The following is a 19346-nucleotide window of genomic DNA, read 5'->3' as shown; positions in this document are numbered from 1 at the left end:
TTGGGAGTGATGAGAATGAGACAGGTTTTGCAACTTGGATGGTTGCATTTGTGAGCAAGGGGGTATTGCGGACAAGGATGTTCTGGGGAGTGGGGCACTTGAAAACAACTTTGGGCTTGTCTGAAAATATTTTTCTGGTGTCAGGATCATTGTGGAGGATGGTGAGAAGGGAACATAGGGTGTGTCCTATTCTTATGAGGTTGTGGTCTATGGGACAGATCAGAATATTTGTTTTATGATCAGGGTGGAAGGGTAACCACAGTTGACCAAGGCTTGGTGTAGGGGGAAGTTGTAGTTCTATTTGGAGGTACATAAGGTGTTGTGGCACTGTCCTCAGAGGACCAGTGGCAATGAGATGGCTCTCCTCATGTGGAATGAGTGAGAACTGAAGAAGTGTAAGCACTGCATGTGGTTGGTGGGCTTGATGTGCGATTGATGATTTCAAATTACCTTCCTTGATGTGCACGTCCACATCTACAAGATAATTTGGTTGGTGGAGTGGACCCTGGTGAACTTCATGGAACTCAAGTAGTCGAATTGGTCTAAGAAAGTGGGCATGAAAATATTGTTGATAAAACGGAGCCCGAGGAATGGTTTCAAAGGTTCTTGTTGAAGTTTGCCCATGAAGATGTTTTCACAATCTTTTATGTACAACTGAAATTACAGTTTGTGGTCATGAAAGTTTGAACTTCTCCAGTGTCTGGTGAGTGTTTCGTATTTCCTTCTCATTTGCTATACAACCTTTCTGGCTCTCTTTCCTTTCACTCACTATAATATACATAACGTATTTTATCAAAAATTGAAAAAAAAAAAATAAAAGTACATGAAAATACTACTTGGCAAAGGTACTTGCCACCCCTCTAACCTTATATGCATCCTCATCTGCCAGATCTGTGGTGGATTTTACGTGGACAAAATCTACCCCCACATTAACGTCAGAATCAACAATCACCACTCATTACCCAAAACTTCAGCATTGCCACCCACACAAACTGTTTCAGAGTAGCAATTATCCACCAACTACACCTGCCAACCAATACCTATTCTCGTAAACACTAGGAATGATTGCACACATCAGTTACATATGCTACCATAGTTCCCAGAATCAACCTAGTCAGTCGGTAACCTATCCCTAACCTGTGTCAATCTCCTTGATCCCAACCAGATATTTCTGACATTTCCCACCCCAACCAACCACTATCTAGCAGTCAAACACTGGCAAAAGTGATATTGTCTCCACCATCTGACTACACTGCAGTATGATACCATCTTTGTTTCTACAGTGAAGATGCAGTCAGGCTATGAAATATACAATATCTCTTTTTGTCTGGTGAGTGTTTGCTGGTCCGTTCCATCTATCCATACCAAAATGTAATCTCACTACAGTTCTGCACAAAGTTTGTTTAACTCTATTGGTATCAATATTTGCTAGTCCCTTTTAATTCTACTGAGATGCATATACAAGACATGATCAACTGAAACCTTCACAGTATTGTTAGCTGTATTTGAAGTGAGAACTCCTGGCATGGATCGTGATAGACACAATCGAGAACAGTTTGGTTATAGACACTGGAAGTGTACTGTGTGCCACCTGCAAACATTGCTAGTTGTTACTTGGAATCCATTCAGAGCAGTGATTCAATTTATACCATAAGAATATCAACCACTTGCAATCCACCACACAGAATGTAATTTTCATGTGATGAGTCTCAAAATAATTGTGACTGTCTGGGAAGAACATGAGGAAATGAAAGATTTGCCATATCCAGGTCAAGAGCAACCAGATCAAATTCTGAAGCACCAAGCTTACAGCCCTGATTTGGTTGGTTGATTTGTTGTTTTAAGTCCACTTTATGCACAGTAAGGCTAATCGGGACTGGACCTACAGTTTAAAGTGGGATCTGAACCACTTGTGCTTCCTCCACCGGGAGCCCTGATTTGGCACCATTGGGTTTTACTTTATTAGTACCCTTAAAGAAAGTTGTAAGGAGGAAAATATTCCATACAAATGAAGTAAAGAGTCAAAGTAATTTTCTGATTGTATGAGATGCCTCCCAATATGATGGGATGCCTGTCTTCTAAGGAAGGATACATCATTCTTGTATTCTTAAACTGTGATCTATGTCTGTATTTCCATACTGCCTTTGTAAATAAATGCATAAATCACCTCAAATGGGTTTCATTTGATCACGCCTCATGTATGTTTGTTCTGCATCTGACAAAGCACTGATTATGTATTACAAAGCTTACATTGTACCAGCACTACAATTACACTGCAAATGCATATTAGAGAGCATGCAAGCAATAACTACTGAAATTATATAAATCAAAGTGGAAAAGAGTATATTATATCATAAGCATAATTCAGAATTGGAATTTTGAAGAGCTACTGAACATAACAAAAGCACCCAGCATACAAAATCGATTTTCAAAAGCCAATGTGCACTTCATTCCACTTGTACACATGCAAGTGCATGTGTAACTAATCATACTAATTTTGATGGTCTTATACTGGTTATCATGTGGCATCCATGTTTCAGTTTTAGCTACTTAAATGTCTGAAGAGGGGACTCACAGGATTCTTTAAAGTTCATATCTAATGTACTACACACACTCTGTAGCACAGGCATTCACAACCCATTCAAAATGAAGAACACTATTCTGATTTGAGACCAAGTATACGAGAACTTCCCTCCCTTTTTTTTCAGAAAAAAAAATTAAGTTAATTTTATCAGCGTAGGGACACTTTTCATAGAACTTATATGTATAACTCATTAGCTCCCTATCATGGTTTACAGGTTATGTATGAACAAAAAGGAACAGTAAATGACAAATAAACTAAGGAAAACTATTCTCCTGAAAAGGAAAATAAAATGAAAATTCTGAAATGAATCAAATATTTCTCCAAACTGATTTTTTTAAGTGAATAAGTGGCAAATGTGAATAAACTATGGCAACTTATTTATTTTACTTGAATACATTTTTCAAGATTACTAATGTAATGAAAAATCGATGGGTGATTATGTTGTGAAGGACTGAAGGGCATATATTCTAATATTCATGTTTTACTGGAATCATCTCTCTGGTGTCACACTATGCTACCCCGGTCCTCTAAAGGAGAGTACCGAATTCTAGTAAATCTTGCAATTTTTCTTTGGGTCTTTGTCAGAAGTATTACCACACAAGTCATGATAGTAGATAAAATTGGTTATACCTGTTAAAAGTCAAGAAGACATGTTTGGAATTGAGAGTCCACATCAATATTATGTGTATTATGTAATAATACATAATATACAGATCAATTGTTGTTTCATCAATAGTAGTTGTCTGTAATGTGTCTTTATTTCAAACTGTATTAATATTGTTAAGTGCACATTAGGAATGTATTCTTATATGCTTATTGTAGTTAATGGCATGGATTATGTGGTAGAACAGCTTCAGGTTGAACGTCACCCATGCCAAGTAAAGAAACTTGAACCATTGTGACCTTGTAAAACTCCTCGCTTATAACAAAAGAATTCTGCTCATGGAAGTGAAATGTTGATGTTGAAAAAAGAACAGAAACCACAAAAGTATGTACTAAATATGAACATTATTTTTTAGTTAATTTAACCTGGATCATCTAACTTCTAATAATCTTTTACACTTCTGCTTGTTTTGCAAATGTTTCATCCTATGTATTTTGTGTGTGTTTTAGAGAATTTCCATTTCAGTAATCCTCTCTTGCTTCCACACTTAATGGGAAGAATTTTATACAAAATTATCTTCCTTAATTTCTGTATAATCAATTTAGAATGAAAAGAAGTGTATCATCAGGGACATTTTAATAATTAAAAAGTGAATGCATGACTACTGTTTCTGTCCCCATTGTGAAGTTGTTCATTCCTGCAAATGAAGTGCTAACACCTACAGATTAATGAGTATATACAAATACCATGACTGTGATTATCAGAAAAAACATGCACAATAGCTTACCTGCACTGTAGTACTCTGGTCAGAGAATGGGCTATTAAAAAATGTGCTAATAATATTCATAACACTATTTGTCACGTAGTTTTCTAAGGCAGTGTCAGCATGTTTCCTGTCATGGGTGGCATTTGCAACAACTCCCATATCCACCAGAAAACTTTTCTCGAATAAAGTCCACATGTGATTTGAAGTGTAAATTTCCTTCATTTCTACCTCCGTGTCAATGTAGCAATGGTTCAGGAAGTTAATATAGGCCTCTTTAACCTAAAAAAATAAACAATGTAAATAGCATCAGTAACTAAAAAAATAGTTTTCAAAATGAGGTTCAAATGTATCAGAGAATAAATACTGTTTACAATATATTCTAGATTTATACTGCCATTCTGTGAAAACAGTGAACATAAAATACATAACTAGAGTAGATTAGGTCAGATCATTTCATCAGATAAATTAGCTGTTACTGTACAAAACAAATAAATGTAAAAGAGGATGATCAACATGATGATTGAGGACATAGGCTCAGAAAGATATATAAATATATCAGGAAGGCATAATAAGAATAAAGATTGCAATTGTTCTAAGTTGATCTATATGCTGACAATGCTAATGAAGCAGAGGAAAAACAGTTTACCTCAGGTATGCAGTCTTGATGACAAACCATTGAAACTATGTCATCTAGAGGTAGTAAACTGTTGCACTTGATCTCTGTGTATACATTTTTCCCCATTGTACAGCATGCTAAAAGTTTTACAAGTTCCACATGATACCTGCAATAAATTTTTTTAAAATTTAATCTTACAGTAGTAGTTTATGAAGTGCCACTAAAAAAAATTAAATCACGTGCGTTCATGACTATCAAAAGAATACTTATCAATAGTAATGGAATCCTCAAAACTCATTTATTGAATAAAAGGTAGCAAAAGAACAGAATTACAAAAACTTGTACAAGTCTGCAGTCATGTTCACATGTATGCTAGAAAATGAATTATTCTTGTTCATGAATGATTAATTTTAAAAATATGAAAGAAAGACAGGAACCTAACAAGAAACATATGTCTATTGGAAGCTTCCTCGATCAACTGATAAAGCTAATACTGTCTTAGACTACTACCAACAAACTATAATGTCTCAGAGGATAAAATCTCCATACTCTCTCTCAAAGCTGAGGTTGTAAAGGAACACCCAGCACACACAAGGGCAAACACAGGGCAACATGACCCAACAGGGGATTATACTGGTTGCACGTCATCAAAAATCTTTACCTCAGTGCACTGCTTTCATCCATACGATGTCTCTCAGATCTCATCATTTCAACAAAATAATTGAAAGAAGATTTATCATTATAGAAAACAAGTACATCTTCTCCGGCATTCACCAACTGGAAGGAGAAACATATTTCTCATATATATGAACAGCAATTCAGCAGGTTTGGACTTTATACATACAATAAATTATGCAAAAATACGAAATAAAAAAAAAAGTACAGTACATCCCATCCCATCTCTATATTATGCACTTGAGATTGAAATTCTTTACACCCCTCAATGAGCAAGTTGATTAGACAAGATGCAGATACTGGTTAGAATTTAAAAGGAATGCATGCTCAATTTGGGTATAAAAAACATACATACTACAGTAAACCCTCGTTAACATGAATCCCAAGAAAAATCAAGAGTTCGTGTTAAAAAAATTTGTGCTAACCGGAGACTCAAATTTTATTGTTGCAATGCAGTTCTTTCTACACATTAAACATTTACAATACGTATTATGTATTTAAGTATTGTAGATAATGTAGATTTGGCAATTCCATACTGTTCAGCAATTGCAGTCTTGTTCAATGCACTACAGTCTACTTCCTCTAGGATTCTCAGTTTTGTTTGCAGATCTATACCTGTCTGCTTCCTCTTGCCCATGATTCCCATCTTACTGCTTGCAACTTGATGTTACTCGTACTGGCTACGTTTTAAAGAATAGAAAAATACATCTGAACACATAACTGAATTTGTTGGTTAAATACGTATAAGCTCATTGTCGAGCAATTGCACCCAAGTTTTAATCTTGATGTTACTCGTACTGGCTATATTTTAAAGAATAGAAAAACACATTTGAACACATTGTTGATCTGAATCTGTTGGTTATAACACCGTATAAGTTGATTGTTGACAAGATGATAGAGATTGTTGAGCAATTTCTTACATACCTAGCAGGGGAACAACAGAAAAAAATATGAAAAACTTTGAAAGTTCATGTTAAATGAGATCTAATAATGCAAGGGACTAAAAAAACAGTTCGTAATTCGTGGTAACCAAAATTCGCGTTAACCGATAAAACTTTCTATAAAATATAATACATCCCTGCCAGGACCAACATTTTGTTCATGTTAACCGAGTGTTTGTCTTAAGCGAGTTTGTGTTAACGAGGGTTTACTATATTTAACTCAAGAATAGAAAAAACATTCTTTTATATTATGTGAAAACATTCAGTTGATTCCAACACAGCTTGATATTGGATCATTCTATGTGAATTTGGAACAAGAACACTGTAATAGCAAGGAACACTGCCTGTTGTGTTCAAAATACATAAATAAAGAAATGCCATTAAGAAACATACCAGGTTTAAAAAAATTCACAATATGGTTTGATTATTTTAAAGATTGACAGCTAGAAGATAAATTTACAAACAATGCATTAAATTGTAAGATTAAAAAACTAAATTATTTTGATTTGAGTGTAGAGTACAGTAGAACGAGAGAGGGATGGGAGGAGGTATCTGGGATGAAGGTGCTATTGCATCACGGCATTGCTTATACTTGGCAGAGGTTATGATTTCTAGTTTCGTGCAGCTGAAGGGTGTTTAGTGCTGGGCTGGACCATAAGAAATGACAGTTTTATGGAGTGCAGTACCAGAATAAACATACCCTAATGATAATTTTGAAGAAAGAAAAAAAAAGAAAAAGAAATGTGCATGCACTGAAAGTGGCTGAAATGTTTGTGCATGAAATTGAAGAAGGGACACTCACAAAAATAGACATGCACAGGCTGGGATTTGAACCTGGGACCCTTGGCATTATAGCATGCTGTGCTAACCAACCCTGGAGGATCATTCAGTTTCAGGAAACTTTGCTTCTCTAAATAATATGATACACAGGAAAGGAGACACGAAAAAAAAAAATGTGCATGTACTCCACTCAGAAAATTCAATGAAGTAATAAGCACGATAATAATTGTATCCATGCCAAATGGTACAAGAAGATTATGAAAGTGTATGTTTTGCTACCTACTTACTTCTTGCATAGACAAGTCTTGACATTTTCTGATGAACTGATTTTCTGCTTTTACGATAGTCTGTAAAAATTTCAAATACTGTACATGACGACCATGTGTTTCTATGCAGTGCACAAAATGCTGGATAACCTTTTCATTCACTTCATTACACAGAGCAGAGTTGTCTTGGAAAATGCTGCACACAGTCTGAGCCTCACGAATCTGTAAAAGTAACATAATTTAATGAATAGTGATAATTAAAAATCGATTTTGTTTTAATTTATAACAACATGTTGCATCTTTTCTAAACAAACACCGAGAAAAATGTAAATGAACAATGTGTGAGACTTTACAATGTCATGTATTTGTCCTTAAATAGCAATAAAAAAATATGTTCTATTTATCTGGTTTAGAAACATGAACAAAGAACAGTGAACATGGTCTGAACAAGTCTAATGGACTAAAGAGATGCTCTCATACTAACAACATTTGTGGATTAAATGTTGCTAAGTGACATTGCTTTTCAATACTCAATACATCAGATATAATGGTTATCTCTGCAACTCTGTCAATGAAAAATACACCAATTGGCACAAACCCAAAACCTTAGCAGTTGTCAACAGTGTTGCTAGACTAGAAGTGTAGAGTTGGGTTTGAGTTGGTGTTTTAAGTCCACTTTATGCACAGTAAGGCTAATCGGGATTGGACCTACTGTTTAAAGTGGGATCCGAACCACTGTGCCAATTGCCTCCACCGGGTATCGAACCTGGGACCCCTTGATAGAAGTGTAGAGTCTACATAACAGACTAATAAACAAAATTATTAATGTATTTAATCATTTTAAATAACTAATGCAAATTATGCAATATATTTAGCCTTACCCCTGGATTGAGAAACAGATCCAATTGCTTGTGAAGAAGGGATTGATTTTGTTGATTATTCAAACAGAAATTCTGCAAAAATTCATGAGCCAGACGCATCAACTCATTCATTCGTACATCCTCTTTTTTCTCATAAGGTATTTGAAGAAGGTCTAGTATTACTGTATGGACACCCACATTTCGAAGGAGACGCTGATCATGTTTTCTTGGTTTTATGACACCACCAGGTCCAACTTGTGTGCAAAGTTTGTTCATTCTTATTAAAATCTGAAAATACAATTCACATGCACAGAAAATGAAATATGAGCCAGAAAACATGCATTATCATTTACACTATTTCCTGTATTGAGGGTTAAAATTCTTTCTCACATAAAGTTGATTAGTTAATCTAAGTATGAAAGCATTACCTACTAAATTTTTGTACTTTTCAAAATTTATATTTGGTTCTGTAAGATGTACATTTATATTGGTATTTTATCAGTAGGAACAAAATTTGCATACTGGTATATTTAACCCTGAAGCAAAATATTGCTAGAACCTATACACATAGTTTAACAAAACATGTACTTTCCTGATTAATTCTGGAGATACAAAGAGAAAATGAAACTGACTTTTTCCATAATATACACATTTAAAGCATGATACTAAACTTACAAACATTCTTTCTCAAAAAGGAAAATACAAGTATTTAGTTCACTGCTGAAAATTTTTAACTTTCCATAACTCTTAGGCTTAATATATTAGTTATGCATTTAAGAGTAATTTCATATTTTGCAGGGTTCCCTTGATTTCATTTTGGTTATTTAGCATAGCTTTTCTGCCACTTTTGGCTAACTGTCACGAGGCAAGTTTGCTCTACATTTTTCAGAGACCCTAGCAACAAACATCACACCATTCACAAGAGTTGCTTGGTATTTAACATCACAGGCTTACATGAAAATTTAAATTAGGGCAACTAATAAAAAACTTTTATCAAAGCACAGCCTAAGAAAACCCAACATTTCTGCAATAAAATTGACATAGAACAATTAAAATACTAATTTATGCTGAAATTCACATTCAAAATTCATGAATAAACTGTAATTCATGAGAATCCATGGACAAACTTTATCATGCATGTTAAATGGACATTATACATTGTCTAGTACTTTTAACTATACAGTGAAACCCCGATATTACATTTCCACATTATATGTTCAACAAGTCAGGCCCCGGCAAAAGGCCATGTTAAATAATAGGACATTCACCTCGATCTTACGTTCGCTCTAACTCCCGTTTCCCGCTTTATACGTTCTCAGAGCCATAACGATGTTTTAAAATTTGCCAGAAACCTGTTCTTTTGACCACGTGACTTCTCTCCTCCCACCTTTTTCTTGCTCTCGCATTCCCCATGCGACCTTGAACTTCCAGAAGTTAGGTTTTCATGGTAGAGGATGGAGGGAGGAGGCATGGTTCCAGTGAGGGGTGGAGGAGGTGCACAAGTTGCATTTGTCATACCTCCCTTGAGGGTCAGGAAGGGAAAACGGCACTTCTTGCATTCCCCGTGAAGATGAAATGGGCCGATCCTTCTGCCCCAGGTTCAGACAACAAGCGCATTGTTGCCAAACCTATGCTCTCTGATGCCTTCCACAGAGTTTGGACACAATGTGTGTGACTGAGGTGTCTTTGTTTGCCCTTCCCCTCCACAAAAACGCAAATTAAAAATTTGACAATGGGACTCGATCACTATTCATTTCTTTGCCCACACATTTACGGAATCCTTCCTAGTTGACAGGAACGACAAAAAGAGGGGGGAATTGTTTGTAAAAACATTTTCTTTCTTGTTTGCATTGAAAATGGAAAACTTGATTTGCTATACCGGATAACAACGGCACTTTTTCTTCAATGGAAATTAGTTTAGATTCGTAAGGAAATATGATTGGATCTAGTAAGATTAATTTTAATCTGAAGTTTCTTCACGGACGCTATATCATTTGGTTATCAGAATGAAGCTGAAAACGCACAAGCTATGGGCAGATAGGGCGACAGTTTACTCACTGACTGAAAAATATTAGTGTCAAATCAATTGTGTGTGTGTGGGGGGGGGGGGGGTGAAGTTGGGAAAAATTATTCTTCAGAGAATGTTTTCTCTATGCATATTGCATAACTCGTATGTTGTAAAGTGATGGGGCCAGGAAAAATGAGTGAATAAACGAGGGGTGCAGCAATACTTTTTGAAAGCAGCCAAATTTAGTGCAATCTAAATGCCATTAGAATGCGTATTTGGGCCAAAAGAACAAGGGGGCTGCCCAAGCATGGTGCTGATCACATCACCTTCAAATTGGCAAAATTCGAAGAATATGTGGGGTAAAGGCAGCTGGAGCATGGTGCTGATCACACTACATGGCATGGTGCAAAGTGCATGGGAAACTACCTTCACCTTTTTCTCATTTGCAGGGGGGGGGGTTGCTTTCTCATACCTCTATGGTATCATCACTAGTCTTGTAATTACTGAAAAGTGCCAAGTATTTCTGCCCAAATTTTCTTGCTCGTGTGGAAGTGAGAGCCCCTTAGACAAGACATCTTAACCAATTAACATAATCGTGATAAGCGATCTCCCGTCTTCTTTCCTCTGACGTCTAAAATTACGTTGTTGCTTTTGAACCTGAATACGCATATTCACACATTCAACGAACATAGCCTACGGCCAGTAAAAAGAAAAAAAAAGCCCATCTTCCCCCTACAGGAGCTCATTTATCTGCCACTGTGCACAGCTATGCAGTAATTGAAAGATTCAACCCTTTTCTCTTTAAGCCTGGCGTGGGATATCTTGCTCATATGGTCTGAAGCATTGACATGACAGCGTCTAATCAGTGATCCTTCTCCCCCCTCCTTCTTTCTTTCTGCAACTTGGCCCGGAATGAGCACACTTCTGATAAGATTTGTTCAACTGCATTGGCACGGCTCCACCACCACCTGTTTGTCTCCCCCTTCCTCACATTTTTTTTCTACAAACTGGTCGGAGGGGTGACTTGGAGCATCAGGCAGCTGGTAACGGGAGCAAATGTTTTGTCTCGAGGCTCCAGAGCTATGACTCATCGACTCTGAAGGAAAGAAAAGCAGCATTGTTTTGAATCTTGCCTGGAAGGTTGTTTTGCTTTGAGGATTAGGAAACAGGAGCACCAGGAGCGAGGAGTTAAAAAGAAAGGACAGCCTATTTTCTTTCTTCTTGTTTTTCCATCTGATAAAGACCTTGAACAAACAGAGCAGTCCAGGAAGGAAATGCACATGATGCTAAGCATAATATAATCGCTGATTATTATCGGAAGGATTCACGTGCTGAAAATAAATCACGGAGTATTAAACGTTGATGGGAAGACAAAAAAAAAAAAAGAAAGAAAAAAGGGACACACATTAGTTATTTACGGGGAAACTATTGCACTCTGCAAGACTTCTAAATCCAATAATAAATCGCGAATTAACATGGATGTAAATAACAATCAGTGGCATGCCCAAAGGGGGTTGAGGGGGGTCATAAGCAGATCCCAATTTTTGTTTAGTCTCCCTCAGCATCACGTGTTCTACCCTGCTCACCAACCATCGGCATTGTTGCCAATTGGCATTCCATTACTGGACACACTCATGCAAACATCACTGAAAACAATTGAATAGAGCTCCAGGTCGCGGTTCACAGCATTCGACAAGGATGGTAACGTGGCAATATAGCATGATGTAGTGGTTGCTTCTTTTATGCAGTGCATGTTCATTGGCTAGCTAGTAACTAGTGTTGCTATTTGTATTAATGAAGCACTAATTATATCATGGAAGAAGAAAGGCAAAGTGGCGGTGAGTTTTGTTGGATTGGAAGCACCATATTTTTATTTTAAGTATTTGACTGGTTTGATGTTGTGTGCGTCCATTGCTTGTGTGTATGTGAAAGTGTATGTGTTTGGTTAGTGATGCCTCCACTACTATTGTTCATATTCATCACTTTAGAATTGCTCAAACAAAATAACTTATGTGGATGCATGAGAATTTCAACTCTCGGGTCCGGCACGTGTTCTTGTAGAAATCGTATGGCAGAAGCTATTATTCTTGCTGCTAATGCGATGCATATTGCTTTCTTTGTTAAATTGGCATGCTTTGATGGGTGACAAGTTTATAACGAAGGAAAAAGCCACGCGGCTTATTGTCTCGTGGCAATATATGAACTGCTTATTCTTGTTATTGTTGCGAAAGCCGGCATGGTTTGTAAATGTACAACAAAGGTAGCTGACTGTCGCCCATCGGCCATCACAGAGAGGCAATAACACTGCTTAGGGAGTGTTTGTGGCCTAATTGTCGCAGTTTAACACATTTGCAGGTTAATAGTTCTCAAACCGGTAGTAGTGTCAGTAGTGTATCAATCACATATTGTTGCAGTTCCAGTACAGTGTGGATGGGCTTATTGGAAGTGAACAGTTAAAATGTCACCAGGTCCATTAATGCAATGGAAAAATATTTATTTTACTTTATTTGAAATCACACAAATAATGAATCACTATGAAGACGTCGTCTTTGCATCATTTTGGGTAACTTTATGCATGTGTTAGTCCATATTTAGCGAAGTTTTAGTTCATATGTATGTACAGTCACGGACACTACTGGGTTGTAACGGATCCATTGAAAGTTAATGAGATTGTTACAACCCAGAACTGTCCGTGACTGTACATATCAATCCCAGCCCTGGTTATAATGCATGACATTCAAAACTCAACGTTAGATAGAGGTGATTTCTGTAACAGCTGTGGCTCGGTGCACTGTAGCGATTTTTCTATCAAACGGATTAGCAACACTGGTTCTCGCATTGTGTCACGCAGATCGTAAACTCGTGGGTTACATTATAAATAAAATTATTTTTACGACTTCTTGTAAAAGTTGCAAGTGTGGTTTTATTATAGCCTCACTTAACAGCACTATAATGCAATCTAGTATGATAATATAATTACAAAAGTTTACAATAAAAAGTTGAAAGGGTATGTACCATATAACTAGCAATTGCAGTAAATCTGCATACATACAATATTTTGCACTTACTTGTTGCATTTTCTTATACTCTTCAGCTTGGTCAGGGTGTAATGGTGGACCAATATCCAGATCTATTGCTGAGCCCTGTTTATCAGATGATGACAATGCAGGAGGGCTTTTCTTCTGAACTTCCTTTCTTTCCTGAGTGTCATCACCATCTTCATCTTTGTTTTTCTTTTTCTTACTATGTTCCTCTGAACTTTTTGATTTGTAAACCCATAATTCGGATTTCTCAACAGATTGCCTTAAAACATCCAAATCGGCTTTAATCTGTTTGTATGACTCAACATCACTGTCCGAAACTAGGAGTTGTACCTGTAAGGTAAGAAACCTTATTAATATTCAAAATATTGAACACAACTCCCAGAGAAAATACTAATACAGGTACACACTTCCACAGACACACACACACTAACCATTTTGATAAGGATGTCAAATCGACCCTTCCTAATAGAAACATGTATCATACATCATCGTTGGAAAGGGTATGAATCAAGGATTGCAGAAATGTAGGCTTTAGGGTGAGGAATCAATTGGAAGGGGAAAAAATACTAGTATTAAGATTGTGGAACCTCCATAATAAATGAAACATAATTAGCCTAATTTATGTGCAGATGTAAGGCTAGATGTCTTAATATTTTATTTTAGGCTTGTTGGGTTGTTATCTTTGCATAAATATAGTATATTTATATATATTATATATATTTATAATTATAGTGTATTTATGCTAAGAGAACCAAACCTAACAATGTAGGCATTCCTTGAGTGATGTCACAACGCACGGTTGTCCTTACTTTGTGCAATAAGGAAGTCAAGACCCTGACTTCACTTGTCTCCCTTATAGCACAATGCTAGGGAAACCTTGAACAATAAACTCACCAAAAACCATATATTTCTCAAACAAATTCAAGAAAAACAATTTAAATTAACGAAAATAATTTACAGCTATTAAAAAATATAAACTTCAGTGTCCAAAAATATAATGAATATCATAAATACGGATGAAAAAATGAAATAAAGAAAGTTGAATCCTAGTGGAAATTCACATACATATCCACGTTAAAAACCAAAGTTCGGCCTGGCAATACTGTGTGTTTACAACATGGAAATACGATAAAGGAAAGCTCCTATGGTAAGTAATGTAAGAAAGTTTATAACAGAGCAGGAACTTCTAATTGAAAAATGCACAGTGCCACATCGAAGCACGAATTGAGTACTATGAGTGAACATATTTTTTTTGGATGGCAAAACTGTAAAACACAGTGGTGCAGTATAGCCACAATTTGTCCTACATGCTGCTAAAGGTGAAAAGTAGACAATAAACTACAAATTTTAGCCAAAATGTTGTCAATTAGTACTTCCCTTTTTTCACCCAAGTTTGAATTATTGCAAGTAAAACAAAACTATACTTTTTTGCAATGTCAAGACTAATTCCTTACAATGATATTTATTACTTACTTATCTCTTGTGCAACAGCAAATCAAAATACAAGTTAATCAGACAAAATGGAAGGCAACACTATTCCCACAAAACAAATTAACTAATATATTAGATTATAATTTTTTAAACTTGCCTGCTTAAAAGCTTGAAGAACTTCCTGCCTTTGACTAAAATGCCTAAACAATAGATGCAGTGCTCCAGAAACCAGAGCAGGATAATCGTGCATGGTAAGGTGGAGTAATACCCGTAAAAATGTTCTGCCTCCTTGCCTATCCAGATCCAAATCTGCACAGTCTTCACTGCCAAAAGAAAACAAGCATCAGTGTATTTAATGACGAAAATACACCACCATAAAGATGGCATATTCTACCAATGTTAATTACTACAGCATGCACCCTTTCTGATGAATAGCCCACTCTAGTTTGCTGCACTTTTTGACACCAGGTGCAGTGCAGGTGTACCCCAGTCAGGCTGGTGTAAGGCCTTGATTGATTGATTTGCTTATTTTACTTCTCAAATTTGCAAAAGTGGCACAAAAAGCATGAGTGATGATATGATGAATGGACACTCAAACATCCATGTCCAGGACAGGATTCAAACTCCTGGCATCGTAGCATGATGTACTAACCACTCCACCACAGGGGCCAGCTGGCTGATACAAGGAAATGACGTTCAACTAAGTAGACAAATAGTAGTGATGAAGTTCAGAATATTCAACAAATGCCTGTCTGCTGTTTTAAACATTGATTTGATTAGTTAGCATGCATCATGTGACCACACCCCCCACTCTACACCACTCCAGAACATAGTGCAAAGGGTGCAAACACCAAACTTGACTCCAAATCAACTAAGTAGACGAGTTGGTGTTGCACCATGTAACCAACTAGACTTGTGAGTGCAGATAGAGTCAAAAAGTGCAGTGAACTAGACGAGGCTAGTACAACTTGGACATTTCAATAACTAAAGGTACTATGAAAAACCATTCTGCCAAATGCCAGATTTGAAACCAAAATCAAAGTTTCAAGTAGATTTTATGCTCAGATAGGCTGATCAACACAACCTACAGCTGAAAGTGGGATTTGAAACATCTAAATATGATCCACCAGCAACTGAACCCAAGACCCCTTGATTACATTTCATTTAGCACTGTGTTATCAAGGAGCCCCTCCCCAGAATCCAATATCCAATCTTTACACAAAAAGTTTTTATTTACATAGCTCAACCAATGCAAGACCATCATTCCCACAATAACTCATTTTTATCACTTGGACAATGCTCACACAATGTTGATGAACATCTGTAGTGCCATTTCTGCTGTTTTTTGGTGCATGTCCAAAGAGCAAGACAATGACCTTGAACATGGATTTCAGCCATGTATGTTTCAAGTAGTGAATATTAATTTCATCCACCATTGTGAAAATTAAACCTTACATACCATGGTAGTACATAAAAATTTAGAATTGACTGATATGAAATCTTTTTGAATACTGATAGAGGATATTCAACTTCAATACTGATATTCCACTTATTTGATATAAAATTGAATCATTCTCCTTCTTAATTAATGTATTGAACCTTGTGACTGCAATGTATTTTGTCATGGAAAAGAAATCCTATACAGTGAAATCCTGATTTTACATTCCCAGATATTACATTTTCCTGCATCAATCCTCATGGTCCCAATATATGTATCTCTCTCTAGCCTTTCAAACCTGAAGGTTTATGGCTGCAGCAACACAGCCTTCCATCTGTCCCTATCCTGGGCAAGATTAATCCAATCTTTTCCATCCTTACAGATTTCCTTTAGGTCCATCTCAACGTTATCCCTCCATCTTCATCTTGGCCTTCCTACAGGTCTCTTACAGTCAGGTTTTTCAACAAGAATCCTGTACACACTTCTTCTCTCTCCCATTCATGCCACATGGCCTGCCCATCTAACTCTTCATAATATTTTGATATATTGGGACCATAACATTTCCCTGGAGTTTGCATTTGCACATTAGCCCCTCAAAAATGTAACATCAAGGTTCCACTGTATTTTGATATAGAGCAGCCACAGGCTGAACTTCGCCCATGAATAAAGAATTTGTAATTCTAATTTCTAATTCTAACTCTAAAGAATTTCTAAAATCATGTATGAATTATTCCTTGTTATGTAAAACTAATAATAAATTTGCACAATTTTCAAGGTATCTATAGACCATTGAATGATAAAATTATAGGCAATTTTACGAATAAATGAATCAATACACTGATATATTGCAGATCAATATCTTATCCTTAATAAAGATACAAAACAATGTCTCATCTTGAAGTAAGTGTCCACCTACATATAGAAACAGTTATCACAACAGAACCACAAAAAAACATACTTGCTTCCAAATATCCCCTCTGCCTGTGTTCCAATTATCTCCAGATCGATTCTCTTCTGCCCAACAGGAACGGATTCCCCAGTCCTCTCAGTTTCATCAAATTCCCTTTTGAAGATGGACAATAAACAGCTAATTCTGTAGTCTAGCCGCACATCCAATATAAACTGTGAATAGAATATTTTCATAATTAAATGTAGAAGCATGGTAATGATGGAGGAAAAAATTACATCAACAGGAATGATCAAATTTTCTAAGAAAGTAGTCTAGCTAGATACAATACACTCCTGTACACCGTTGAATTATTTCCATTTTAATTTTTATTATTTTACATTGCTTTTCTACTTCTTGGGTTAATACAGTTTGGTAAAAGCAGTCCAAAATGCACACACACACTTTTGGCCCAAGGCAGTGGTTTTCAAACTTTTCAAACTGCGGAGTTCTTTTCACCCAAAAATGAAGCTGTCAATCCCCAACATTTTTTCTATGCCCATCAAAGTAAAATTGTATTTTTACAGTCAATGAGATTTCGGGAATTAAGTTTCTGAGAAATATTGATTTTAGCTCTGACACCATACGTACACTTTTAGTGTTTCTGATTTTCTAGGCATGCAGTACTTATGGTAACAAAGAAAATGCTCATACAACTGCATGATAAGTATTCATAAGAAAAAAGTGTTTTAATGACTGGCCTCAATGTGACAAGGTCCCAGTCTTGAGCCACAGGTCCATGGCAAATATTCACTACCACCCTATGTGCAGACTTGCGATTCGACACTTTCCCCAAATCACGTGAAGCCAAATGAAATGAAGAGATGGTAAGAAACTGATGTAAATGTTGTGGTGCAATCATGTGTTTTAAATTCCAATTGAGCATCAAAGAACAGCATCAGGGAAACATTGCTTTGCAGCAGTTTATTACTTCAGTAGCGGTTTCATTAACTTCAAAAACACCGTGGCAACCTCAAACTTTCGGCAGCGACACGATAGGTACCGCTTTCATTTGCCTGCTAAGTTGTGGCAGGGACTCGGAATGGTCAAAACTAGTCACTGGGGAAACTTTGGAGTATGAAGGTGTGACAGATTTTTCACAGAAAGTATCATGGAGCCCCTGCGGAGACCTTTAAGAATCACTGGCGTAAGTGCAAAGATAGTGCTCAGTGATGAATTTCTCTCCTGAAAAGTTCTCCAGGACTCAAAAAGTTTGGGAACTGCTGTTCTACAGTCTACAATTTCAAAGATCCACTGTCTTCATTGCTCTATCTGGGAACAATGATACCAGTGGACCATCAAAATTAATTTATTGTGGAATAATAGCAACAAATGAAAAGCAAATCCTGTCCATCTTTGTGCATCAATAGTGCTTAAACCCAACATTATAATATTTCAAACAGAAACTAGGTGAAAATATTAAGTAAGCAAGAAAACAAGATCCTGAAACTAGTATATATATCATCATATATATATATATATATATCATATATGTCATCAATGAAGCCCATGAAATTTTTTGAATAATTTAATTTCAATAAAGTCCATGTGAAGGCACACAGCACTAATGAAACAAACTTTTGAGTTTGAAATTTGGCTTAAGTCCACTTTATGCACACATATATTTATTGAGACTGGTTATACAGTTTAAAGTGGGATCCAAACTCCTATGTGCCTCCACTGGGTATTGAGCACAGGACTCCTTGATTACAAGGTGACAACATAACCACTACACACATAACCACTACACCAACTGGGAGGCTCCAAAACAAACTCTTGCATCTTATAGAATACTGTATTGTTATGTTAATAGTGCTAGCATGCATTAACTACATCAAGGTCATGAAAACAATCATGAGAATAAAAAGAAAGAGGTACAAGACTTAATTGTGTAAAGAGTTCATTAGAAATTATCACATTTTGTTGTTAAAAGCTTACCTGTAATATTTCTATTATTTTCAATTTTGTGTCCATCACCAAGGGATTCTCCTTCTTCAGCTGCGATGTCTTCTTCTGAACTGCTGGAAATATCATAGATCTTCCAAGTCCTGCTGCTCTAAGGGTAAGGCTGGTAACGACTACACCCATATCCCCAATGGAGCGAAGTACACCCCCTTCAGCTACAGTATGACATATGGAAAATTCCACATCATGCACACATCCAAGCAATAACAGCACATGCACCAAATAAGGTAACAAGCTACAAAACATAACTACGAAACATGCAAAATTGAAGTAAAATTCTACAAAAGTGCTGTTGCAAAATATTATATAATCAATGAAAGACATATCTTCCAGCTATTTGTTGTCAGTCACTAATTCATCTAAAACACTGATGTCACTGTATTATGAAGATAACCACAAAATGCAAAACACAAAGAAATAAA

At 36.4% G+C, this 19346-nt stretch overlaps 1 protein-coding gene across 18 annotated transcripts in view; it reads right to left on the bottom strand.

The window, feature by feature from the left end:
• Nucleotides 1-19346, bottom strand: part of Itpr (Inositol 1,4,5,-trisphosphate receptor) — a 181457-nt gene that overhangs the window by 96585 nt on the left and 65526 nt on the right. For 15 of the 18 annotated variants that reach the window (XM_083117057.1, XM_083117056.1, XM_083117058.1 and 12 more), the window contains 9 exons: nt 18898-19079; nt 16972-17135; nt 14733-14898; nt 13169-13474; nt 8114-8380; nt 7254-7454; nt 5232-5347; nt 4601-4736; nt 3976-4233 (listed from right to left, as the gene is read on the bottom strand). In XM_083117057.1, the coding sequence (XP_082973183.1) occupies nt 3976-4233; nt 4601-4736; nt 5232-5347; nt 7254-7454; nt 8114-8380; nt 13169-13474; nt 14733-14898; nt 16972-17135; nt 18898-19079 (1796 nt within the window). The remainder of the gene's footprint in view (nt 1-3975; nt 4234-4600; nt 4737-5231; nt 5348-7253; nt 7455-8113; nt 8381-13168; nt 13475-14732; nt 14899-16971; nt 17136-18897; nt 19080-19346) is intronic. The other 3 variants (XM_083117063.1, XM_083117065.1, XM_083117067.1) reach the window with 1 other exon arrangement.

Source organism: Lepisma saccharinum, chromosome 2 (assembly GCF_977018435.1).
Source record: "Lepisma saccharinum chromosome 2, izLepSacc3.1, whole genome shotgun sequence".
NCBI classification, from domain to species: Eukaryota; Metazoa; Arthropoda; class Insecta; order Zygentoma; family Lepismatidae; genus Lepisma; species Lepisma saccharinum.
The sequence above is the reverse complement of the archived record's forward strand: the minus strand, read 5'-3'. Positions and strand labels throughout refer to the sequence as shown.